Here is a 27500-nt window from a genome sequence, read left to right as displayed (position 1 = left end):
CCTTGACCAGGGACCACCAGGTTTTGGAGCCTACCCTAACTGATGCTAGCTTTCTTTTAGTGTCCACCTCCCATTTAGCAATGGCCCACTTTTGAACATCACCCATATGCCTACAGGCTTGCCTGTGCAAGTTCCTGTTATAGGTGGTAGGATGTCTCTTATACCTTCGCCATGCTTTGTACTTACCAGTAGCAGCCTCTCTACAACGAAAGCCGAACCAAGGCTGATCTGTAGGCTTCGTCACATATTGCCGGTGAGGAATGTGTTCTTGTTGTAGATTAAAGATGTGTCCAGTGAAGGCTTTCACTTGGTTGTCAACATCCCCTTGGAGAAGAGCATTCCAATCGGTGGTGGCGAGCTCAGAGCAAAGGGCTGGCCAATTACCTCTTTCCCATAGCCAGGTTGTGCGTGTGGACTCCTCACCTCGTTCCGTTGGGATCTTAAGTGTCGTAAAAACAGCCTTGTGGTCAGACGATCCAACGTAGCCGAGGGGTTGACAAGCGACTATGCCTTCTGCCTGATCACTCACTACTGGGTCAAGGGAGGAGCCAGAGATGTGAGTAGGGAAATCAACAAAGTTTCTCATGTTAAATACTGCAAGAAGGTCATCAAAGTTCCTCTGTATAAGGTGTTGGTTGAGGTCACCAACAATTATGATATGTTGACAGTTGTGTTGTAGCAGAAGGGAGTCAATATTTTCCATTAGGAAGTTGATGGGGTCTGCATGTTGCCACTGTCTGTCTGTCTGTCTGTCTGTCTCTGTCTCTGTCTCTGTCTCTGTCTCTCTCTCTCTCTCTCTCTCTCTCTCTCTCTCTCTCTCTCTCTCTCTCTCTCTCTCTCTCTCTCTCTCTCTTCCTTTTGTTATCTTGTTTATTTAAATAATCTGGAATATTCATTAAACATAATTTTACTGGTTCCATTATTGCCGTCTTCTTACCAGAACTCTGGTGACGTTTTGTGTCCAAATGCATTTGTAAAGAATTCTATATAAACGCAAACTTGTGAGGTTTAGATCATTACACGCACTACAACAAGTGTCACAGCATAAACTGCAGCTGTAACATTTAGGAATAGTTTATTTCTCATGTTATCAATAAGGCTGTAAAACTTCCTAACACTTGGCATACTTCCATGTATCCCTCCCTCACTCCCTGCCTCCGTTCCCTCATCCCTCACCTCGTAATATTGGTCCCTCTGCTTTCCCTTCCTCCATAACACTGGTCTCTCCGCTTCACTCCGTACTTCTTACTTTCCTAAAACTAATTTCTATGTTGTACTCGCTTCTTCCCTCTATTCCCTCCTCCTTAATATATATTTACTTCCCTCCCTCCCTTCTTCCCTCCTTTCTAACATCTATTTCCCTCCCTCCCTCCTTTCCCCCCCTTCCTAACACTGGTCTCTCTGTTTCCCTCCCCTACCACCAGTGGCGCACCTCAACATGGGTCTGGTGCTAGGTCTAATGGGACAGAGGGCCGAGGCTGCCGAGGTCTACCGTCACTGCTCGCAGCTAGACGGCTCAGGACTCAAGGATCCTCGAACTCACGAGTCCACGAAGATCTCGGCGCTCTTCAACCTGGGTCGCCTCTACGCTGACGATGGCCACTTCGAGAGAGCCATCAGCGTCTATCAGGAAGCCGTCGAGAGGATGCCCTCTCACTACCAGCCTCAGGTAAGGTACTGGTGTTTACATTTTGACATCCTGAGCCACAGCATCCATACTACTCTGTTCCCACAGTTACTGATTATTCATAGTATCTCTTTATCTACTCGTTTCGGTATCTGCAATAGCTCCTTTTTCACAATGATTAAGAGAATTTGGTTACTAAGTCAGTACACGAGGATCATTATAGCTGCTGTAATATGCTTGGTAACCACTGGCCATGAATAATTAATCCTTAAATTAGGGATTTAAATGTCTCTCAGCGTATATACACTAAGTGACATCGGTGTGTATACTCTTATCAAAATAATAAAACCAATATTGCGTCGCCTTTGCTGGGTAATCTGGCTGAAAGACTATAATCCTACGGGTTTAACGCTTCCCCTTGATTATAATAATAATGGCTGAAAGAACCGTGAATACATATACTACGTCAATTTACAGAAAGCCTAAATTTAATGACATTAACTAAGTTGTCTTCCTTTATACTAAGTCAGTTTCAAAGTGATATTACAGCAACACAAGTAACTGGCTGACCAGGTATCATCTAACTACTTCAGCCTTCATCACCAGCTACAGTTTTGGTGTTATATAAACAATTGCTCAAACTCTTAACCCCTTCAAAGATCATATTGTTGAGATAAGGTATATATATATATATTATATATATATATATATATATATATATATATATATATATATATATATATATATATATATATATATATATATATATATATATATATATATATGTATACACACGAGACTAGAATCAATATGCAGGCGGGAGGGATCAGATAGACACAATACAACACAGGTATCATCAGCTGGTATCCTTCACTTGCTCAGCCTCCGTGTACGACGGTCATCCACTCCTCCCAGCCTGCGGAGCTCACCCTACCATCCAGCTCCTGGACCCCATCTTCTTCTGTCTCTTCGTCGCACTACCTAAATCCTGGTTTCAGTAAAATTTGTAACATGCGAATTCAGCATTATATTGAGGAGCAGCGTTATACTGAGGAGCAGCGTTATACTGAGGAGCAGCATTATACTGAGGAGCAGCATTATACTGAGGAGCAGCGTTATACTGAGGAGCAGCGTTATACTGAGGAGCAGCGTCCTCTAAGCATGGCAACAGTGTCGTAATCTCTGTGAGAGATCTTTATCCATGGCAAAAGTGCTGTTCCGCTTTTCGTCGGATTAAACTTCGTTTACTTCTTATCCCCCCCCCCCGGGCTCAGTACGAGTCTTCCGATTTAGCGCATCACTGAACATAACACTGTGAGAATAATAACACTGTGAGGATCATAACACTGTGAGGATAATAACGCTGTGAGAATAATAACACTGTGAGGATAATAACAATGTGAGGATAATAACACTGTGAGGATAATAACACTGTGAGAATAATAACACTGTGAGGATAATAACACTGTGAGAATAATAACACTGTGAGGATAATAACACTGTGAGGATAATAACACTGTGAGAATAATAACACTGTGAGGATAATAACACTGTGAGAATAATAACACTGTGAGGATAATAACAATGTGAGGATAATAACACTGTGAGGACAATAACACTGTGAGAATAATAACACTGTGAGGATCATAACACTGTGAGGATAATAACGCTGTGAGAATAATAACACTGTGAGGGTAATAACACTGTGAGAATAATAACACTGTGAGGATAATAACACTGTGAGGATAATAACACTGTGAGAATAATAACACTCTGAGGATAATAACACTGTGAAAATAATAACACTGTGAGAATAATAACACTGTGAGAATAATAACACTGTGAGAATAATAACACTGTGAGAATAATAACACTGTGAGAATAATAGCAATGTCAGAATAATAACACTGTGAGGATAATAACACTGTGAGAACAATAACACTGTGAGGATAATAACACTGTCAGAATAATAACACTGTGAGAATAATAACACTGAGGATAATAACACTGTGATAATAATAACACTGTGAGAATAATAACACTGTGAGAATAATAACACTGAGGATAATAACACTGTGATAATAATAACACTGTGAGGATAATAACACTGTGAGGATAATAACACTGTGAGAATAATAACACTGTGAGGATAATAACACTGTGAGGATAATAACACTGTGAGGATATTAACACTGTGAGAATAATAACACTGTGAGAATACTAACACTGTGAGGATAATAACACTGAGAATAATAACACTGTGAGGATAATAACACTGTGAGGATAATAACGCTGAGAATAATAACAATGTGAGGATAATAACACTGTGAGGATAATAACACTGTGAGGATAATAACACTGTGGGAATAATAACACTGTGAGAATAATGACACTGTGAGAATAATAACACTGAGGATAATAACACTGTGAGAATAATAACACTGTGAGGCTAATAACACTGATCCATTGTGTGATGAGCTGTGGGTCGTAGGTGTTCCCTTACTGGGTAGGTGTTCCCTCACTGGGTAGGTGTTCCCTCACTGGGTAAGTGTTCCCTCACTGGGTAGGTGTTCCTTCACTGGGTAAGTGTTCCCTCACTGGGTAGGTGTTCCCTCACTGGGTATGTGTTCCCTCACTGTATAGGTGTTCCCTCACTGGGTAGGTGTTCCCTCACTGGGTAGGTGTTCCCTCACTGGGTAGGTGTTCCCTCACTGGGTAGGTTTTTCCTCACTGGATAGGTGTTCCCTCACTGCGTACGTGTTCCCTCACTGGGTAGGTGTTCCCTCACTGGGTAGGTGTTCTCTCACTGGGTAGATGTTCTCCCCACTGGGTATTTGTTCCCCCCACTGGATAGGTATCCCTCATTAGGAAGGTGTTCCTCCACTGGCAGATGTTTCCTCCGCTGGGTAGGTGTTTCCCCACTGGGTAGGTGTTCCTTCACTTGGTAGATGTTCCCCCACTGGGTAGGTGTTCCCTCACTTGGTAGGTGTTCCCTCACTGGGTAGATGTTCTCCCCACGGGGTATTTGTTCCCCCCACTGAATAGGTGTTCCTCATTGGGAAGGTGTTCCTCCACTGGTAGATGTTCCCCCAGCTGGGTAGGTGTTCCCTCACTGGGTAGGTGTTCCCTCACTGGGTAGGTGTTCCCTCACCGGGCAGGTGTTCCCTCACTGGGTAGGTGTTCCCCCACTGGGTAGATGTTCCCCCACTGTGTAGGTGTTCCCTCACTTGGTAGGTGTTCCCTCACTGGGTAGATGTTCTCCCCACTGGGTATTTGTTCCCCCCACTGGATAAGTGTTCCTCATTGGGAAGGTGTTCCTCGACTGGTAGATGTTCCCCCGCTGGGTAGGTGTTCCCTCACTGGGTAGGTGTTCCGTCACTGGGTAGGTGTTCCCTCACTGGGTAGATGTTCTCCTCACTGGGTATTTGTTTCCCCACTGGATAGGTGTTCCTCATTGGAAAGGTGTTCCTCCACTGGTAGATGTTCCCCCCGCTTGGTAGGTGTTCTCTCACCGGGTAGGTGTTCCCCTACTGGGTAGGTGGAACCCCCACTGGGTAAGTGTTATCCCACTGGGTAGGTGTTCTCCCACTGGGTAGATATTACCCCACTGGGCAGGTGTTCCCCCACAGGGTAGATGTTCTCTAGAGTGAGTAGGTGTTCCCCCACTTGGTAGGTGGGACACCATTGAGTAGATGTACCCCACTGGGTAGGTTAGTCCCCCACTGGGTAGGTGTTCCTCCCACTGGGTAGGTGTTCCTGCACTGGGTAGGTGTTCCCCACTGGGTAAATATTCATCCCACTGGGTAGATGTTCCTCCACTGGGTAGATGTTACTCCCACTGGGTAGATGTTACTCCCACTGGGTAGTTGTTACTCCCACTGGGTAGATGTTACTCCCACTGGGTAGATGTTACTCCCACTGGGTAGTACGCCAAGTTCTTCAGTGTGCAATATTTGCACGTTAAGAAATGTTGCATTACGATACAAACGTCACTCTTGCAAGGTCGACCTTAAGTGAGAGAGAGAGAGAGAGAGAGAGAGAGAGAGAGAGAGAGAGAGAGCTTAGGTACTTTTGTATTCCTCTGTCTGTGGGTATTTTATTTGTTTTCAAATGTACCTTAATCCTCCCTTTCTCTATCTCTCTCTCTCTCTCTCTCTCTCTCTCTCTCTCTCTCTCTCTCTCTCTCTCTCTCTCTCTCAAACACAGTAGTCCAGATATTACTCCAACCTCTAATTGCTACCGGACACACATACAAACACCCCGTCAAACCTACCTGGCCGGCTATCATGGGTTTTAATCACTGGCTTAACAGAATTCCAGCTTCTTCAATTTGCCTAAGTGCCGTTGATTGTAGTCCCCACACTCGGAGAAATGACTGTTTTGCTCCCCCACTCGGTACCTCTATCAGCCTTCCTCATCGCTAGGAAATGATTCTGGGGCTTCCTTCAGTGTTTCAGAGCGGCGTTGATCGTGGCACATTAGGGAGGATACAGAGGCGTGTTGGACTCTTATCGGCTTGGAGTACATCTGGACTTGCTTAATGATTTGCTGGCTATCGTCGCCTCCCGTAATTAGTCTATATTAGGCATGAGTGTGTTTGCTTGCTCTGGCTCTCTTCTCGTGGGTTAGAGAGAGAGAGAGAGAGAGAGAGAGAGAGAGACAGAGAGAGAGAGAGAGAGAGAGAGAGAGAGAGAGAGAGGGGAGAGAGAAAGACAGACTGACAGATAGACAGACAGATAGGCAGAGAGAGCACAGCGATAATAGGGAATTGGATAAAGGGAAAAAAAGACGCCACAGAGGGTCGTATATGAGGTGTTCGTTCGGTGTTTGCTTGCTCGGGCTCTCTTTTCTTGGGTTAGAGAGAGAGAGAGAGAGAGGGGGGATGAAGAGAGAGAGAGAAATATGAACTGATGTAGGTAACAGTTCCTAGCTTGTAAATAAAGTTAGGAACCTTAACTTCACCTTGCAAAATCCTGTGTATAAAGAGAGAGACAGACGAACAGACAGACACACGATCAGACAGAGAGACAGACAGAGAGACAGACAGACAGACAGACAGACAGACAGACAGACAGACCACAGCGATAATGAGGAATTGGAGAAAGTTGAAAAAGCCGCCACAGAGGCTCGTATATGAGCTGTGGGTTCGGGGAATCTCATAAAAATTCTGGTCTGCTCTTTTAATAGGAGAGACGCATGCTACACGAAAGGAGGAGGATCGTATCCCATTCTTAATTGGATCTGGCTCTATTTCACAGGCCTATATCGAAGTTCACATAGAGAGAGTTTAACCCTATTGCCCAGCAGCTGAACACTTCTACAACACATCTAATTCTATATCAGAATAGAGTGAACAAATCTGAATCACCTGTAAGGACGAAATCCAGCAAGGGAAACATACATGGAAAGCATCTCCGTGAAAACTGAACATTTGGTGTTGGTCTTAAGGTACCGGTGTCGAACTCCAGCTCCCGGGCCCGCGTCGTAACCACTCTCTTGAGTAGCAGAGTGGATGGTGTCAACCTCCTTGTTGTTGTGTAAGAAAGGTATAATATACCGACAATATTGTCGGTATTTTATACCTTTCTTGCACAACTTGTCAGACACTGCATCATAATGGAATCTTGGTTCAGAGGACATCTACAAGACCTCCTTGTTGTTACTGCTGTCTCTTCGTTTTCCCTCACATTAAATTCTTTTTTCACTTTCCTCACACTGATCTTCCTGTTAATTCCCCCCACCCCTCACACTGAAGTTCTGAAGTTCTTCCTCTTTCCTCATGCTGAAGTTCTGAAGTTCTTCCTCTTTCCTCATGCTGAAGTTCTGAAGTTCTTCCTCTTTCTTCATGCTGAAGTTCTGAAGTTCTTCCTCTTTCCTCATGCTGAAGTTCTGAAGTTCTTCCTCTTTCCTCATGCTGAAGTTCTGAAGTTCTTCCTCTTTCCTCATGCTGAAGTTCTGAAGTTCTTCCTCTTTCCTCATGCTGAAGTTCTGAAGTTCTTCCTCTTTCCTCATGCTGAAGTTCTGAAGTTCTTCCTCTTTCCTCATGCTGAAGTTCTGAAGTTTTCTCTCTGCACTACTCTCTCATTAAGGTTCTTCCTAACTTGTGTTGCTTCTCTGAGTGTGCAGAGTCCATCTGTGTCACTGAGTCTGTCTGTCTCCTCCCTATCATTGTCACTGAGTACCTTTACGTTGTGATCATATCTCCTCTGCATCCCCATTCCTCTTCTAGTTGTTTTAGTTGTTATGCATAGTTGAACCTCATTAACTGTGAGTGTGTGTGTCTGTGTGTGTGTGTACTCACCTAACTGTACTCACCTAATTGTGGTTGCAGGGGTCAAGACTCAGCTCCTGGCCCCGCCTCTTCACTGATTGCTACTAGTGTGTGTGTGTGTGTGTGTGTGTGTGTGTGTGTGTGTGTGTGTGTGTGTGTGTGTGTACTCACCTATTTGTACTCAACTATTTGTGGTTGCAGGGGTCGAGTCACAGATACTGGCCCTGCCTTTTCGCTGGTCGCTACTAGATCCACTTTCTGAGCTTTATCGTATCTCTTCTTAAAACTATGTACGGATCCTCCCCCTCCCCCTATATCACTCCGGATAGTTACACTTCCTGACAATTCTATTGACTGAAGAAACAGTTCCTAACAGTTCCTGGAAGTTTTCAGCTTCCAGTTGTGACCGATGGTTGCTGTCTCATCTCTGAAACATCCTGCCCCTATCTACCTTGTCAATTCCTCTCAGTATTTTATACGTCGTAATCGTGTCCACTATCCCTCCAGTCCTCTAGTGTCATCAGGTTGATTTCCCTTAACTTATCCTCGTAGAACATACCCCTTAGCTCTGGGACTAGTCTTGTTGCAAACCTTTGAACTTTCTCTAATTTCTTGACGTGCTTAACCAGGTGTGGTTTCCATACTGGTGCTGCATACTGTGTTAAGCTCCAGGAGCCAGTTGTTAGACCAGGCTTGCAGGCTGTCCAGATCACTCTTTATTCCTCCCTGATTCTCATCCACTTGTATTCTCCGGATTAGTGTCACATCGACTGAAAGCAGACATACCACTGAATCCATCCCTTCTGTCATGTCATTCACATATACCACAAACAGAACCGGCCATAGGACTGAATCTTGTGGAACCCCACTCGTCACAGGCCCCCCCCCCCACTCTGACACTTCGTCACGTACCATCATTCATTGTTTCCTACATCACTTTTTTCTTCCTTTTTATTTTTGGAAGGTTATAAATGACCATAATTTTTAAAGGGGTGGACCGGTAAGCCAGCGGAAGGCCTCGGTCAGATGACCAAAAGCTCCAAAGGCGGGTCATCATCTGACTAAGACCCGCGTCAGGAAACATTTGTCCTGTTTCCTGACGAACCTTACCTAACCTAACCTAACCTAACCTAACTCATTGTTTCCTTCCTGTCAAGTATTCTCTGTTGTGTGTGTGTGTGTGTGTGTGTGTGTGTGTGTGTGTGTGTGTGTGTGTATGTTAAATACACACTCATCAGTCTGGAGAGAAAAGCAGTAATAATAGGAAATCTACGATAATTATTCCCCTCTGAACCATTCATCTACAATTATTCCCCTCTCTCCACCATCACCAAAACCATCACCACCACCCCCACCACCATCACCACCCACACCCCCAGCAGAGCTACATACGAAGTGGCAGGTTTTACACACACACACACACACACACACACACACACACACACACACACACACACACACACACACACATGACCTTGGCATGGTGGGCAGGGCTGGCTTCTCTTATCATAGTCTGGTGACAGTGCTTAATGACACTCCACGTTGTCTTCAGTCCACGCCATCAAGTGACACGTCCCCGCCGCACCTCACGCACGCAACCCACGCCCGCCCTCCGCCCAACCCCTCCGCCCCTCTCCCAACCGCCCACAAGGGTCGCAATTGCCGTGGTTCCTTGTTTTGTGGGTTACGCCTCTCCAGCGCCACACCCAACATTGTTGATGATTACATATGATTAATTCATAACACCTTATCCCGCACCCTAGGACAAGCAAAATTGACACCTGGGACTTATAAATCAATGAGTGGGTTTAGCATGGGCGTGGGCCGGGGGTTAGGCCCCTCCGCCCCTCCCAGAATGGAAATAATAGTGGAGCTTCAGCGGGTCGCCAACCTTACTGCCATCTTGGGTAGCACCACCACTACCACCACCACCACCACCACTAGCACCATCACCACCTTCACTAACCACCATCACTAACCATCATCACTAACAACCATCACTAATCACCACCACTAACCATCACCACCACCACCACCACTAACCACCATCACTAAAACCCACCACCATTAACCTCTACCATCACTAACCACCATCACTACCTTCACTAACCACCATCACTAACCACCATCACTAACAACCACCACTAACCACCATCACTAACCATCATCACTAACCAGCACCACCGCCACCACCACCGCCACTAGCACGATCACTACCACCATCACCACTAGCACCACCATCACCATCACTACCACGACGAACACCACTAATCAGCACCACCACCACTACTAACCACCATCACTAACCACTACCACCATTAACCTCTACCATTACTACCAACACTAACCACCATCACTAGCCACCATCACTAACCACCATCACTATCCACCACTACCAACAGCAACCACCAAAAACCACAACACTCACCACCACCACAACAACAAAAACCACAACCACCACCAACAACAATCACCACCACCACCAACAACAACCACCACCACCATCAACAACAACAACAACCAACAACAACCACCACCACCAACAACAACCACCACTACCACTAACAACAACAACCACCACTAACAACAACCACCAACAAAAGCAACAACCACCACCAACAACAACAACCACCACCACCACCACCACTAACAACAACCACCACCACCACAACAATTACCACCACCGCCAACCACCAACCACCACCACCACCACCACCACCACCAACCACCACCACCACCACCACTAGCAGCGGCTAATCACTCTCCCAGTCAGCGTCAGAGTTAAGAATCACCCATAATATACCTTCATCACGGGATATATCCTCCGTCAGGGCTTTAATCAAGTATACTCTGGCATATTCTTCACCTTTAAACGACAAAACTCATAAATATACTTTTCATTAGCCAAACACAACATTCAGGGGATAAATGGGATTTTCCTTAAAATTCTCTCGAGTATTTTCTTAACCATCATAAAAATGAATAATAATTACTCACTGTACCGCAAACTAAGTATGAATACACAGCATGATGAGTACAGCGAGTACACAGCATGAGTACAACTAGTACATAGCATGATGAGTAGAGTGAGTATACAGCATGATGAATACAGCGAGTACACAGCATGATGAGTACAGCTAGTACATAGCATGATGAGTACAGTGAGTATACAGCATGATGAATACAGCGAGTACACAGCATGATGAGTACAGCTAGTACATAGTATGATGAGTACAGTGAGTATGCAGCATGATGAATACAGCGAGTACACAGCATGATGAGTACAGCGAGTACACAGCATGATGAGTACAGCGAGTACACAGCATGATGAGTACAGCGAGTACACAGTATGATGAATACAGTGAGTATACAGCATGATGAATACAGTGAGTACACAGCATGATGAGTACAGCGAGTACACAGCATGATGAGTACAGCTAGTATACAACATGATGAGTACAGTGAGTATACAGCATGATGAATACAGCGAGTACACAGCATGATGAGTACAGTGAGTACACAGCATGAGTACAGCGAGTACACAGCATGATGAGTACAGCTAGTACACAGCATGATGAGTACAGTGAGTATACAGCATGATGTGTACAACGAGTACACACAATGAGTACAACGAGTACACACAATGAGTACAGCAAGTACACAGCACAATAAGTACAGTATAGGATAAAATGACGAGTACACAGCGTACTTTCCAGCACCAAATTATTCGCCAGATACACAAATACCCCGAACACTGGAGAGAAAACCTTATGACGACGTTTCGGTCCGACCTGGACCACCAATGGTCCGAGTCAGACCGAAACGTCGGCGTTAGCTTCTCTCTCCCATGTGCTGGTTATTCGTGTATTGTTCCAGTCACGGTATTGTGTCTTGTTGTCCTTAACTCGTCAGATTTCCAACGCTCTTTCTAATTGTTTACTGTGACGAGTGTCTGTGTTATGGTTTTATATCAGTGTGTGTGTGTGTGTGTGCGCGCGTCTGGGATCTTTTATCCACCCTCTTCCACACAGGATGGCTATGGGGTGACTACCCCTACTGGATGGCAATGGGGTGACTACCCCCACAGGATGGCTATGGGGTGACTACCCCCACAGGATGGCTATGGGGTGACTACCCCCACAGGATGGCTATGGGGTGACTACCCCTACTGGATGGCTATGGGGTGACTACCCCCACAGGATGGCTATGGGGTGACTACTCCCACAGGATGGCTATGGGGTGACTACCCCATAGGATGCTATGGAGTGACTACCCCCATAGGATGGCTATAGGCTATATATCAAAGATATTAATCCCTTAGGTCAGGTTAAGTAAGTTCAGGTCAGTTTACATTACACCAGGTCAACATAAGAACATAAGAACATAAGAACGAAGGAACACTGCAGAAGGCCTACTGGCCCATGCGAGGTCAAGCTCAAGTCGCTTCAAGTCACGTTACATTAGACACGATATCGGTCGAACGTAACCAGGAAACGTTCAGAACCACACGATCATCACTATGGCTGCTAGAACCTGCCAGTTTATTCTGAAACTGAGGTTCTCAGTTTCTGAACATTTTTAATTATTATTTTTTAATTATTTTTCATTCCGAATGCTGTTCCTTGTGTTCGAACACCGATCCTTGTATCCGAACACCTATCCTCTTATCCGAATATTTATACAAGTACATAAATATTGTCCACACAGTATATACAATAATTTGTTTCAGCAACCGGATATTATTCATCGTCAACCGGATATTATTCATCGTCAACCGGATATTATTCATCGTCAACCGGATATTATTCATCGTCAACCGGATATTATTCATCAGCGAAGAGTGTATTTTTCACTGGTATTGAAGTACATATATTTTTCTTGTATACGGACATGTTTCCCTCTTATCGGAACACGTTTCACTCGTATCCGAATGTTTCCACAGTATAAGAAAACGGTTTAACAGTATCCGATCAAATTTCGCTCGAATTTGAACACTTTTAACTCTTAGCCGAACACGTTTCACCCGTATCCGAACATCCTTCACTCTTATCCGAAACGCACTTTCCCTCGTATCCGTTTTTACTCACTGAAATCCGATAACAGCTCCCCTTTATCCCTTTAAACACACACACACACACACACACACACACACACACACACACACACACACACACACACACACACACACACACACACACACATACACACACACATACACACACACACACACACACATACACACACACACACACACACATATATATATATATATATATATATATATATATATATATATATATATATATATATATATATATATATATTTATTTTTTTTTATTATCACACTGGCCGATTCCCACCAAGGCAGGGTGGCCCGAAAAAGAAAAACTTTCACCATCATTCACTCCATCACTGTCTTGCCAGAAGGGTGCTTTACACTACAGTTTTTAAACTGCAACATTAACACCCCTCCTTCATATATATATATATATATATATATATATATATATATATATATATAGTATATATATATATATATATATATATATATATATATATATATATATATATATATATACTCACCTCCGTAACCGATCATAGTTCACCGGTATCCGGACTCCTTACCCCGAAAGTTATCAGATACCGGCCACTCGCCCCGGCCTGCCATCCACGGTGGATACCACAATTATTCACGATCTATCTCTATCATCTTCCCTAAACCGGATTATTAGCATCGAATGAGTCTCGCCGTTATCCGGACACCTTTATCCGGACACCTTTTTACATTTAGCTAACTCATTAGCATCGGTTAAGCCTCTTGCTTATGCGGACCGATTGCGTGTTAGCATTTGTTATCGGTAGGATTTATTTTTTTAAGAAGCGGGGAGGAGGGGGGGGGACAGAGAATTTAACAACATATCAACATAGAGACGGTTTTTTCTTTTTGTTCTTTCTGGGTGGGATAGATGGATAATTTGATGTTAATTGACTTATTATCCCTAGCTATCCAGGTCCTATTATGTTAACAGATCATTAACTTTGGATATTGTATTTTTAATTGAGTTTCCAGTCAAAGTTATCAGTACATGTGTGGAGGACCGGAGGCTTAACAACGGTTAACAGAGAGAGAGAGAGAGAGAGAGAGAGAGAGAGAGAGAGAGAGAGAGAGAGAGAGAGAGAGAGAGAGAGAGAGAGAGAGAGAGAGAGAGAGAGAGAGAGAGAGAGAGAGAGAGAGAGAGAGAGAGGGCGAGAGAGAGAGAGGGCGAGAGAGAGAGAGGGCGAGAGAGAGAGAGGCACCAGGGCCTCTTAGCAAAACTTCAAGCACTGGGAATTGCAGGCTCTACGCTATGTCTCCTAAGTGATTACCTTCATGGTAGATCTCTAAGTGTAGTAATCAATGGAACGGAATCAGCAAGACATCCTATTGGGGCAAGTGTTCCACAAAGAAGCGTGCTGGGACCATTGTTATGGAATGTCTACTTCAACGACCTTCTTCATCTCATCCCAGAATCACATGCATATGCAGACGACTGTACACTGACATTCGCTTATCCAAGAGAAGAAATGCCACCTGCTCTAAGCTACATCAATCACCAGCTGAGAGCTATATCAGCTTGGGGAAATAAATGGCAAGTAACATTTGCACCTGAGAAAACGCAAATGATGATCGTCTCTAGGCACCATGATGGTAATGCTGGTGCAGTAGTAAGGATGAATGGGAGGGTGTTGGCACCTGGAGAAGAAGTTGATATCCTTGGGGTGAAATTTGACTCCAAACTAACCATGAAGAACCATGTTGTAAATCTTGCAAACAAGGCAGCCAGGAAGCTTACAGCACTTCGCCGTATCTCGCATCTGCTTGACAGTAGGGGTTGCAAGATTCTGTACGAGGCGCAAGTAAGCTCACACCTTGAGTATGCTCCACTTTCTTGGTTTGCCTGCCCCCCCCTCTCATCTGCGACTGCTTGACAGAGTAGAGAACAGAGCAAGACGTCTCATCTCTCGCCTGGACCCATCCTGGATAGATCTGTCATTTCAGCAGAGCCTTCAACATAGGAGGAATGTGGGTGGCCTTACTGTTATGTACAAGGCCAATATTGTCAAATTACCACACTTGGATCCACTTCGAGGACAGCGTGAAACAAGCTTTTATGCCACAAGACGGGCAGAAAGCAGCAACTTCACTCTGGCTGTACACTTCTCCAAAACATCACTCCATCTGAGATCATACATACCCAGGATGACTCGAGTATGGAACACATTCGTACAGCATAATGATGTCAACGAGATAAAGTCAGTTGATCAAATGAAAATGCTGGCCCAAAGATGGCTCCAACTTCATCCTATTCCCTACTTGAATGTCTCTTAACAATAAAAATGCTTTCAAATGAGCTGATGTAGGTAACAGCTCTTAGCTTGCCAATAAAGTTAGGAATCCTTAACCTGTAAATAGCTTGTCAATAAAGCTAGGGATCCTTAACCTTGTCAAACCCTGTGTAAAAAAAAAAAAAAAAAAGAGAGAGAGAGAGAGAGAGAGAGAGAGAGAGAGAGAGAGAGAGAGAGAGAGAGAGAGAGAGAGAGAGAGAGAATCTTTCAACGGTACTGTTGGCGAGGATGTACCTACAGGATGTACCTGCAGAATGTACCTACAAAATGTACTTACAGAATGTACTTACAGAATGTAACTACAAGATATACCTACAGAATATAACTAGAGAATGTAGGTACGAAATGTAGCTACATTCTGTAACTACAATATGTAACTACAGAGTGTACCTACCCAACAATAACAAAATAATAATAATAATAATAATAATAATAATAATAATAATAATAATAATAATAATAATAATGATAATAATAAGAATAATAATAATCAGTTATTATTATATTCGATAAAACTCCGTTTTATCGTATTTAACACGGAATTTATGATTCGTTAACCGAATCTACGTTATCTGAGGAGATTATCTCTATGTGTTTACCTATTTCCAGTTGCCTTTTTGCAGTTACCTACCCACACTATACAGTTAGCTACCCACACTATGCAGTTACCTACCCACACTATGTAGTTACCTACCCACACTTTGCAGTTACCTACCCACACTATACAGTTACCTACCCACACTATGCAGTTACCTACCCACACTTTGGAGTTACCTACTCATACTATGTAGTTACCTATCCACACTTTGCAGTTACCTACCCACACAGTGCAGTTATCAACCCACACTATGCAGTTACCTACCCACATTATACAGTTACCTACCCACACTATGCAGTTACCTACCCACATTATGCAGTTACCTACCCACACTATGCAGTTACTTACCCATACTATGCAGTTGCATACCCACACTATGCAGCTACCTACCCATACTATGCTGTTAAAACCCACACTATGCAGTTACTTACCCATGCTATGCAGTTACATACCCATACTATGCTGTTAAAAATCCACACTATGCAGATACCTACCCAAACTTTGCTGTTACCCACAACAAGGGAAGTAAATGTTAAGAGAATTTACAGACACTTCTCTGCCAGGTCGATAATCGAACTTGGTTCCATTTGATTGTTGGTTGACTGTGTATGCATGTACTCACCTAGTTGTGCTTGATAGGGTTGAGCACTAGTTCCTGGGCCCCGCTTTTTTGGACTTTTACTAAGTGGTGTGGCTCCATGCTGTTTCTTGCTGTATACTTCTTTGTGTGTGTGTGTGCGTGTGTGTGTGTGTGTGTGTGTGTGTGTGTGTGTGTGTGTGTGTGTGTGTGTGTGTGTGTGTGTGTGTGTGTGTGTGTGTGTGTGTGTGTGTGTGTTTGGTTGATGTAACGAGTCTCAATTTATTACATATTAACAACCTCCTACCCTCCCACCCACCCTCTCAAACACCCACCCGCCCACTCAACGTCCCACCCACCCTCTCAACCTCCCACCAACCCACTTCCTCAAAAAAAAAAAAAAAAAAACTGTCAATTAGCCAAACCCTCCCAGTCACCTACACAACCACCTACCCACTCACCCTCCCAGTCACCTACACAACCACCCACCCACTCACCCTCCCAGTCACCTACACAACCACCCACCCACTCACCCTCCCAGTCACCTACACAACCACCCACCCACTCACCCTCCCAGTCACCTACACAACCACCCACCCACTCACCCTCCCAGTCACCTACACAACCACCCACCCACTCACCCTCCCAGTCACCTACACAACCACCCACCCACTCACCCTCCCAGTCACCTACACAACCACCCACCCACTCACCCTCCCAGTCACCTACACAACCACCCACCCAATCATCCTCCCAGTCACCTACACAACCACCCACTCACCCTCCCAGTCACCTACACAACCACCCACCCACTCACCCTCCCAGTCACCTACACAACCATCCACTCACCCTCCCAGTCACCTACACAACCACCCACCCACTCACCCTCCCAGTCACCTACGCAACCACCCACCCACTCACCCTCTCAGTCACCTACACAACCACCCACCCACTCACCCTCCCAGTCACCTACACAACCACCCACCCACTCACCCTCCCAGTCACCTACACAATCACCCACCCACTCACCCTCCCAGTCACCTACACAACCACCCACTCACCCTCCCAGTCACCTACACAACCACCCACCCACTCACCCTCCCAGTCACCTACACAACCACCCACTCACCCTCCCAGTCACCTACACAACCACCCACCCACTCACCCTCAGAGTCACATACACAACCACCCACCCACTCACCCTCCCAGTCACCTACACAACCACCCACTCACTCTCCCAGTCACCTACACAACCACCCACCCACTCACCCTCCCAGTCACCTACACAACCACCCACTCACCCTCCCAGTCACCTACACAACCACCCACCCACTCACCCTCCCAGTCACCTACACAACCACCCACCCACTCATCCTCCCAGTCATCTACACAACCACCCACCCACTGGCCCTCCCAGTGTCCTACACAACCACCCACCCACTCACCCTCTCAGTCACCTACACAACCACCCACCCACTCACCCTCCCAGTCACCTACACAACCACCCACCCACTCACCCTCCCAGTCACCTACACAACCACCCACCCACTCACCCTCCCAGTCACCTACACAACCACCCACCCACTCACCCTCTCAGTCACCTACACAACCACCCACCCACTCACCCTCCCAGTCACCTACACAACCACCCACCCACTCACCCTCCCAGTCACCTACACAACCACCCACCCACTCACCCTCCCAGTCACCTACACAACCACCCACCCACTCACCCTCCCAGTCACCTACACAACCACCCACTCACTCTCCCAGTCACCTACACAACCACCCACCCACTCACCCTCCCAGTCACCTACACAACCACCCACTCACCCTCCCAGTCACCTACACAACCACCCACCCACTCACCCTCCCAGTCACCTACACAACCACCCACCCACTCACCCTCTCACTCACCTACACAACCACCCACCCACTCACCCTCCCAGTCACCTACACAACCACCCACCCACTCACCCTCCCAGTCACCTACACAACCACCCACCCACTCACCCTCTCAGTCACCTACACAACCACCCACCCACTCACCCTCCCAGTCACCTACACAACCACCCACCCACTCACCCTCTCAGTCACCTACACAACCACCCACCCACTCACCCTCCCAGTCACCTACACAACCACCCACCCACTCACCCTCCCAGTCACCTACACAACCTCCCACCCAATCATCCTCCCAGTCACCTACACAACCACCCACTCACCCTCCCAGTCACCTACACAACCACCCACCCACTCACCCTCCCAGTCACCTACACAACCATCCACTCACCCTCCCAGTCACCTACACAACCACCCACCCACTCACCCTCCCAGTCACCTACGCAACCACCCACCCACTCACCCTCTCAGTCACCTACACAACCACCCACCCACTCACCCTCCCAGTCACCTACACAACCACCCACCCACACACCCTCCCAGGCACCTACACACCCACCCACACACGCTCCCAGTCACCTACACAACCACCCACTCACCCTCCCAGTCACCTACACAACCACCCACCCACTCACCCTCCCAGTCACCTACACAACCACCCACTCACCCTCCAAGTCACCTACACAACCACCCACCCACTCACCCTCCCAGTCACATACACAACCACCCACCCACTCACCCTCCCAGTCACCTACACAACCACCCACTCACTCTCCCAGTCACCTACACAACCACCCACCCACTCACCCTCCCAGTCACCTACACAACCACCCACTCACCCTCCCAGTCACCTACACAACCACCCACCCACTCACCCTCCCAGTCACCTACACAACCACCCACCCACTCACCCTCTCAGTCACCTACACAACCACCCACCCACTCACCCTCCCAGTCACCTACACAACCACCCACCCACTCACCCTCTCAGTCACCTACACAACCACCCACCCACTCACCCTCCCAGTCAACTACACAACCACCCACCACGCCACCCACCCAAGCACACTTACCCCAAAAAAAGCTTTATGTATATAACCAACCAAACACTCGATTAAAGGGATAAAGGCAACACAATCAGCTTCTCTTCGCCCCTAAATGCCCATCGGAAACTTAAACAGTCGTTACCATATCAGCGAAGACGCTGATTGGCCGGTCTCGTGGCTTCTGCTTCCTTAATTTGCATGGTAATAACTCGACCAGGCAATTGGCTACACTGTCTTTGCCTTGGTTATTATTGCTGGCCTTTTTTTCCCCTCCTCTGTTAAAAGGCTTTTATTGGTCTTAATGTAAGGGTGAGGCGCAAAGGGGGAGGGAGGGAGGAGAGGGTGGTCTGGGGGGGGGAGGAGGAGGATTGGTAGAAGAGGGGGAAAGGGTGATTGAGGTGGATTTGGTGGTTGGAATGGTGTGTGGGTGAGGGTGTGTGGAAGACGATTGGTTGGAGAATTGTGAGAGATGGCGAATGGTAGTAATAATGGTATGGGGATAGTGGTGGGGAGGGGTGAAATGGTGAGGAAGGAATCGTGGAGGGAATGGTGAGGGAAGGGAATGGTAGAGGAGTGGGAATGAACAGAAAGGTGGAATGGTTTATTCTACAAGTTAATTCTGCAGGTTTATTTGTGCAAATGAGAATGTAACCGCTGCGTGTTTGTAGATCCTTCCGTCACGTTGTTGCGCAGTCTACCGCCCACTCCCAGCTTCCTTTCTCCTTTTCTCTATTTGTTCTTCTCTCAATTTCTCCATTCTCCTTATCTTCTATTTCTCCCTTTCTCCCCTTTCTTCTTTTTCAATCCTTATTTTCGCAATCTATGAACCTTCTTTTGGCCTCGGTTTTTTTTTTCACTGTTCCCATGAATCTCTGCTCGTTGCAGCACATCCCAGAACATTACAACACATCCCAGCACATTTCGGTATATATCAGCGCATCTCAGAACAACTCAGAATATCGCATTGCATCCCACGACCACTCCACACATCCCTGTACATCTTACAATCACTTCAGACATGGCTGCAATCCTCCCAGCACATCCCACGACCACTCCACACATCTTACAATCACTTCAGACATGGCTGCAGCCCTCCCAGCACATCCCACGACCACTCCACACATCTTACAATCACTTCAGACATGGCTGCAGCCCTCCCAGCACATCCCACGACCGCTCCACACATCCTGCGCTTCCCACCGACACATCAAACACATTAACTTGATCACCTCCTCCATGTATCCGCTTGTCAACAAAGTGTCTGCATTATTCCGGATCCACGACAGGGTAACAGGCGTTAAACGTCCCGTTTTCTGTGTTAAGATAACGCAGGGCATTCATCAGTTGTCTGCTCTAAGATAACGCAAGGGGTTATCAGTGTCTTATTAGCGATGATGTAAATGGCAGGTTATCAAGTAATGTTTATATCAAGGGAAAGGAGGGGAGGTGCCTTGATATCGAGGAAGTACCCTTCCTTAGATCAAACCTGGTTCACCCCTACGGATTTAGCGGTCTCAAATGAATGTAATACATAGCAGAATTTTATTTTGTGGGTGGAATTTCAAAGCTTTGAGAGAGAGAGAGAGAGAGAGAGAGAGAGAGAGAGAGAGAGAGAGAGAGAGAGAGAGAGAGAGAGCGGGGGGGAAACGAGATGTGTGTGTGAACATAGAATGTTCGGTTGTCTCTCAGCCGGTTGTCCTCGTTAATTACTTTGTATCCGGTTATCAGTTAACCGTATGTCTGTTTGTGCCTCAAACTTTTATTTGGGTTTCCAGTGTTCTATCCGTATTCGCCCTCTAAGGCATTGAGTATTTTGTACATCACGATCATGTCCCTTCTGCTTTTCTGGTCTGCCAAGGTACTCAAGTGTCTCCTCATAGGGTAGTTCTTTCAGCTCGGGAACTGTTCTTATCGCAAATGTCTTTGGGCTCCACGCTGGTGCTGCATACTCGAATGACTATTGTTAAGCTTGTAAAGGTTGGCCAGTCTTGCACATGCTGTTGAAGTTACTGGGCTGAGCTGCGTGTCTGGTGCTGTGATCTGTAACACATGTACCTCTGGATCCCTCACCTTGTTTTGTGCTTCACCTTTTTACTCCCAGGCGATAAATTTTCAGTGTTAAATCGTCTCTCTCCTTCTCTTGTACTCATAACTATGCACTTGCTGAGGTTGAAATCCAGCAGCCATTCACCTTGCCACTCCTGCAGTCTGTACAGACCCTCCTGGGTCCTCTGTCTACTCACGTTCATATACGTCTCACCATCTTTACATCGCTCACAAACAGTGATATATATGTCTCATTTACCTCTGACACATCATTTACATATATCATTTACATACATACAGCAGTACTGATACTTGTTGCTCTCCACTCGTCACGGTCCTCCAGTCACCTTTCATCCTTCTTCCTCCCATAACCATCACCCTTTTTCTTCTTTTCCTTAGTAATTCATTGATACAGTATTTTGGTTAATTAAGTTTAAAGCCTATTTGGCTGCATGGAGGTCATTATGGCTGCGTGTCATCGTGCTCCGCCAGTTGAGAATACATTAATCCTTAAAAGGGGCGATTAAAGCAAATCCTGTTACACAGACAGAGAGAGAGAGAGAGAGAGAGAGAGAGAGAGAGAGAGAGAGAGATCGTTCACTGTATACAAACTTTTGAATCCAGTGTCATCTGCACTCTCTGCTAACCCAGATTGTTTGCCTAAGTAACTGATGACTCGGTCGTTCACAGGACACCATCATCACAGCTGCACAAGTTGTTGAAACACCGCTGTGATTTCCTTCGTATCATTACATATTCATTCTCAAACCTCTTCTTCTTTTTATTGTCTCTGCTATCCCTTTTTTTTTCTCCGTGATTTTCTCCTAACATTGATCCCTATGTACGTTGAGTGTATATGGTAATAAGTCACCTTGTCTGATCCTTTTTGAGTTATTCTAGATAATTAACCTGTATAATAACTACTTATGTGTACCTGTGACTAAATAAACTTAGTAACTTGAGTTTAATTTGTCATGTTTCCGTTCATAATCAGATAAGTATCTGTGGGGGGAGGGGGAAGAATGTGGAAGGAAGGACGAAAGGGAAATCGAGAGGGGAAGAGGAGGTAGGATAAGAGAAACAGAGAAGAGAGATTTAGGTCAGGGAGAAAGTGAAACGCTGAAAGGGTGGGAGAAAGAGAGAGAGAGAGAGAGAGAGAGAGAGAGAGAGAGAGAGAGAGAGAGAGAGAGAGAGAGAGAGAGAGAGAGAGCGAGGGAAGGCTACCAGCTCTACACAATGGAGTATAACTAAGAGACGAATGAGAATGTCCACCATCCCTCTATCCCAGTGAATCATGAGTCACCAGCTGTCCATCAGCCTTCCGTCTCAGCGACTCATGAGTCACCAGCTGGCCACCAGGCATCATTGCCACACTTTAATCTTCATTGACTTAATTCTCCATTGACTTAAATCTGGATCTAGTCAACTTTCTGGCGTGGCCATGTTGCAAGGAGAGTCAGGCTAGTGAAGGAGTTCCTGCCCACATAATTAGTGTGTGTGTGTGTGTGTGTGTGTGTGTGTGTGTGTGTGTGTGTGTGTGTGTGTGTGTGTGTGTGTGTGTGTGTGTGTGTGTGTGAGTGTGTAAGGGACTCAAGAAAAATCAGTTTCAAGTTATTTTTGGAACGCGTCATCTAACACACGAGGGAGGTCCCAAGAGCTAGAACGAAACATAGAAACTCAGCTTGGCAATTAAATATAAATATACATATAGACACACAGACACACACAGACACAGACACACAGATGCACATACACACACACATACACACACACAGACACACACGCAGACACACAGTCACACAGACACAGACACACACAGACACACAGACACACACACACAAACACACACACACACACACACACACACACACACACACACACACACACACACACACACAATCCTAAACACAGATTTGTTTAATAACAGATTTCTAGGTAATACATTGTATTAATCTTTGCAAACACCTTGTAATTACCTTCTGGACCCAGTGTAATAATCTATTCCCTTTTTTCTCCAACAGAGTCTATACAATATGCTGGGAGAGGCGTTCTTCAAGCTTGAGAACTTGGAGGAAGCTGAGCGGTGGTACCTGCAGGCGCTGAGGGTAAAGTCAGACCACGTGCCTGCCCACCTCACCTACGGGAAGCTCCTGGCGAAGATGGTGAGTCAGTAGCTTTGGCCGCAGGCTGTTTTCATGGCTTGCTGGGTGTATTCGTTGCTTGGTTAGTCAACAATTAATCTGGAGGTCTTACTGGTGGATTCACTGTTTAGTTGTTTAGTGATAAATTTGATCAACCGCATGGTTGGTTGAATAGTTGGTTCTTGTTTTGCCATTATCAATTAGTTGCTTGGTTACCTGTTTGATATCTTAGGACTACCGGGAGATACCTGAGCCAGGTATCCGTTTAGTCCTCGGAGTAAGGTTGAAGTATTTCTGTTTTTTTTTTCTCTCTCTGATTGTCCGGTTAATTCGACTGTCAGCTTGTCTGTGAATTATTATCTTATGCTTTTCTGTGTGATGAATGGTTTTGAAAACCGACAAGTTGAAGAATTGAGACACTTATGCAACACATGGGAATCTTTATAGAAGAAACGTTTCGCCACACAGTGGCTTCATCAGTCCAATACAAAGTAGAAGTGGGTAAGGAGAGTAGAAGTGGACTGATGAAGTCACTGTGTGGCGAAACGTTTCTTCTATAAAGATTCCCATGTGTTGCATAGGTGTCTCAATTCTTCAACTTGTCGGTTTTCAAAACCATTCATCACATCTGTCAGACACTGCAACATCATAGGATCTTGGTACAAAGACTTCAACGCTTGCCCAACCTTTGGACGACGACCTACTTACACTAGTGGCAGGTCCCACTGTGATCCCGCCTCCTCCTGCTTCAACTCATCTCACCGCAGTATATAAGCCACCTCTCTGGCCCTGTGCTGCACTTCCTACAAGAGTGATGGACTGAACACATCGATTCCAGGTTGAGGGACTGATTACCTCAAACTTCTACTCTCCTTACCCACTTCTACTTTGTATTGGACTGATGAAGCCACTGTGTGGCGAAACGTTTCTTCTATAAAGATTCCCATGTGTTGCATAAGTGTATTATGTTTTTCTCTTTGACTATTTCTCTGTCGTTTATCCCACCTCTTTGTCAATTATCCTTCATGTCTCTCTCTTCCTATTAATCTGTCTGCTAATTATCCCTTCTATCTTGCTATCAGTTTGTTTCTCCGTCGGCTGGTTTACCTGTCTGCCGTCTGTCTGTTGTTTTCAAGAATACTGATTCCAAGGTAAAACAAGTGACAGACAAACTTTTATTTCCTCGATTCATTAGTTACATTGTTCTTACTATTTAACTAGCTATATTAATTGTTCCATGTTTATTTACTTGTCTTTAGAACCTTTCCAGCACTGTTCCTTTTGCAAATAAACAGAGAACCGCATACGGCAACATCAGTCAGTTGCCACCACAATGTCTTTTATCTTCTGATTGTATCAATGTCTCCTAATGATTGCGATCGCTGAGCTGTTATCTTGATCACTCAAACGTTTTAAGTAGTGCCACTTGGAAACGTTTTTGATTATTGCTGAGGCTAATTATTAAACGTGCGTTAATAAGCAGCTGGTCAACCAGGTACAGAATAATCAATTGATTAATTATTTGTGGAAGGGGAACTCATTGGTCAATCACCTGCATACTGATCAATAATAGATCGGTTACTTGTGGGTTACTCGCCGATTAGCTAATTGCCAATGTGGATTAATCTCTACTTAACTAGTTACTTGAGTGTAGATCAGGGGCTGACCAGTCACCTGTGGATCAGTCATGAAATGATCCTTTAATATTGGATCTAGTTTGAATTGATAATCCACTAGCGGATCAGTTACACTCTAAGAAATCCCCCGAGTTCATTCCCGAAGTCATCGGTTTCCCTCTGATTAGTTGGACTAAACTCACTAAACAACTTCCGCTGGATTCGTTACTGGAAATCACTTTACCGAGTGCAGGACTCCGGGTAAACCTTGTTTTCGAAAACTCCAAGTATCTGGAGTCTGAAAAGGCTTCGGAAAAGCCCCCTCTTCCTCTTTTTTTTGGTAGTTGTTGGAATTATTTTTCACCTTTAAAATTGTAGAAAACTCTTGGCTTATTATAATCATAGCTAAGCTCTAAACCCACAAGGATTTAGCGCTTAGGATCATTTTATAAAGAACTTCTGGTATAGTCGAGACACTGAGAAACTGTAAAGGATATATTTTTTAAATATACAAAAAAAAAATATTGCAAACACGGTCTTAAAATTAGTTGTAGGACCAAGAAATTTTTTTCCTGGGGAAAGGTTTTACTGGGGTTTCTAAAACAATTGATAAACCCCCGAAGAAGCCTCATAATGAGTCAAGAAACCTCAACTTTAAAACTTTTTTAAGATGCCGCTAATGGCTCCAAAATGCTGTAGAAAATTATATACGCTTTTCAATAAATTAGAAATCATGAATAGCCGAAAAAAATAGGATTTCCATGAGGAAATTATACAGCATCCAAACATCTTCATATCAGTTCCTCAGGAAATACAAAGGTCGTGTGTTATGCTGCTGTTGGCAGCATAACACACGAGCTGTGTGGCAAGAACACCAGTGGAACACAACAGAAGTGGCGGTAACTCAGTACATTTGAAGGGGGTAAAAAACAAGTGTAACACAAGTGGCAGAACACAAGAGGCGGAACACAACACAACAGAAACACAACTACATTGGCGACTCACCTCTCTTGAGAATCCCTGAATCAAGGCTTTAAATTGGGTTTTCTTGTAGATCTTTATCCCTGGTCGGAGACACAGGTCCTTATCCCAGCCTGCCGACACTCCTACTCCTTCTGTCCCGTCATATCAACATGCACCCCCTTCCCCCTCCTAGGAAGCTCTTCTGGTATCTTACTCTAAGGATGTTCCTGTATGGGTTTTTACACTACCATAAAAGAGCTCCTTGGGTGCCATGCCATAAGGGTTAAGTTGAATCTCAGTCTCGATGTTAGAATAACAAAGAATCCTTCAGACTCGCTCTTACCCAGGCAATTTGTGTACTCAGGCTTTTAAATCAGTCATTGAGATTTTGAGAGTCCTCTTAGTCTGGGTATACCAACTTAGGTTCGGTTATACTGGATAAACATCAATTATCCTATATTCACCAACAGTTAACCACTAATAACGAAATACCAGAGGAGGGCGATTCAGTCTGCTACTGCTGACATAATGTTATGGCAGTTCCTTAGAATGTTATTATTCTAACTGCAGGACGGGCTGGTTACAGAGATGATAAATGAACTACTTGGAGTCTACCTGGAGGTCGTTCCGAGCTCGTAGAATATTTTGATTAACTTTTAGGAACTCTACGTCGTCCTACCTCAGGGCTCAACAAGACATAAGCACGCTGAATAAAGACACTTGACTTGTTTTCATAGAATTCTTCAAATATTCTATTATAAAAGAAACATCGCAATAGAGTATTCAAGAAGATAATCATAGAAGGGGATCCAAAGTGTATCTTACCTGGGGTGTTAAGTAATGACTAACAGGGCTGCTGCTTTGCAGGATTCATGGAGGTGGTTCTTGAAGGACTGAAGCAAGAACCCGAGAGAGAAAAAAGGGCAAGAGGGAGGGAGAGAGAGAGAGAGAGAGAGAGAGAGAGAGAGAGAGAGAGAGAGAGAGAGAGAGAGAGAGAGAGAGAGAGAGAGAGAGAGAGAGAGAGAGAGATGCAGTGGTAAAGAGATTAGCTTAGATAAGAGTCACATTAGCTTGTTCGATTGCGGTTGATATTCACACCGTTGCTTTAGCAAATAATAAAAACATTCAGTTACGGTAGGTTGGTCTCGCGCGGGTGCGCGCAGGTGCGCGCGGGTGCGCCTGAGTGTGCGTGTGTGAGTGTGCGTGTGAGTGTGGATGTGTGTACGAGTGTGTACTTGTATGTACTTACCTAGTTGTGCTTGTAGTAGTCGTGTCGATGCTCCAAGCTCCGCCCTTTACCTCTTAGTCACCGGCTTAATTGATTTCT

General features: G+C 45.2%; 1 protein-coding gene across 3 annotated transcripts in view; it reads left to right on the top strand.

The window, feature by feature from the left end:
• LOC128689004 (protein O-mannosyl-transferase TMTC2-like) overlaps positions 1-27500 on the top strand; it is a 384274-nt gene that overhangs the window by 329309 nt on the left and 27465 nt on the right. For all 3 annotated transcript variants that reach the window (XM_070087231.1, XM_070087234.1, XM_070087233.1), the window contains exons 7-8: positions 1425-1669; positions 23475-23615. In XM_070087231.1, the coding sequence (XP_069943332.1) occupies positions 1425-1669; positions 23475-23615 (386 nt within the window). The remainder of the gene's footprint in view (positions 1-1424; positions 1670-23474; positions 23616-27500) is intronic.

This window comes from Cherax quadricarinatus, chromosome 21 (genome assembly GCF_038502225.1).
Source record: "Cherax quadricarinatus isolate ZL_2023a chromosome 21, ASM3850222v1, whole genome shotgun sequence".
In the NCBI taxonomy this organism is placed as follows: domain Eukaryota; kingdom Metazoa; phylum Arthropoda; class Malacostraca; order Decapoda; family Parastacidae; genus Cherax; species Cherax quadricarinatus.
This window is presented reverse-complemented; position numbering and strand designations above follow the sequence as displayed.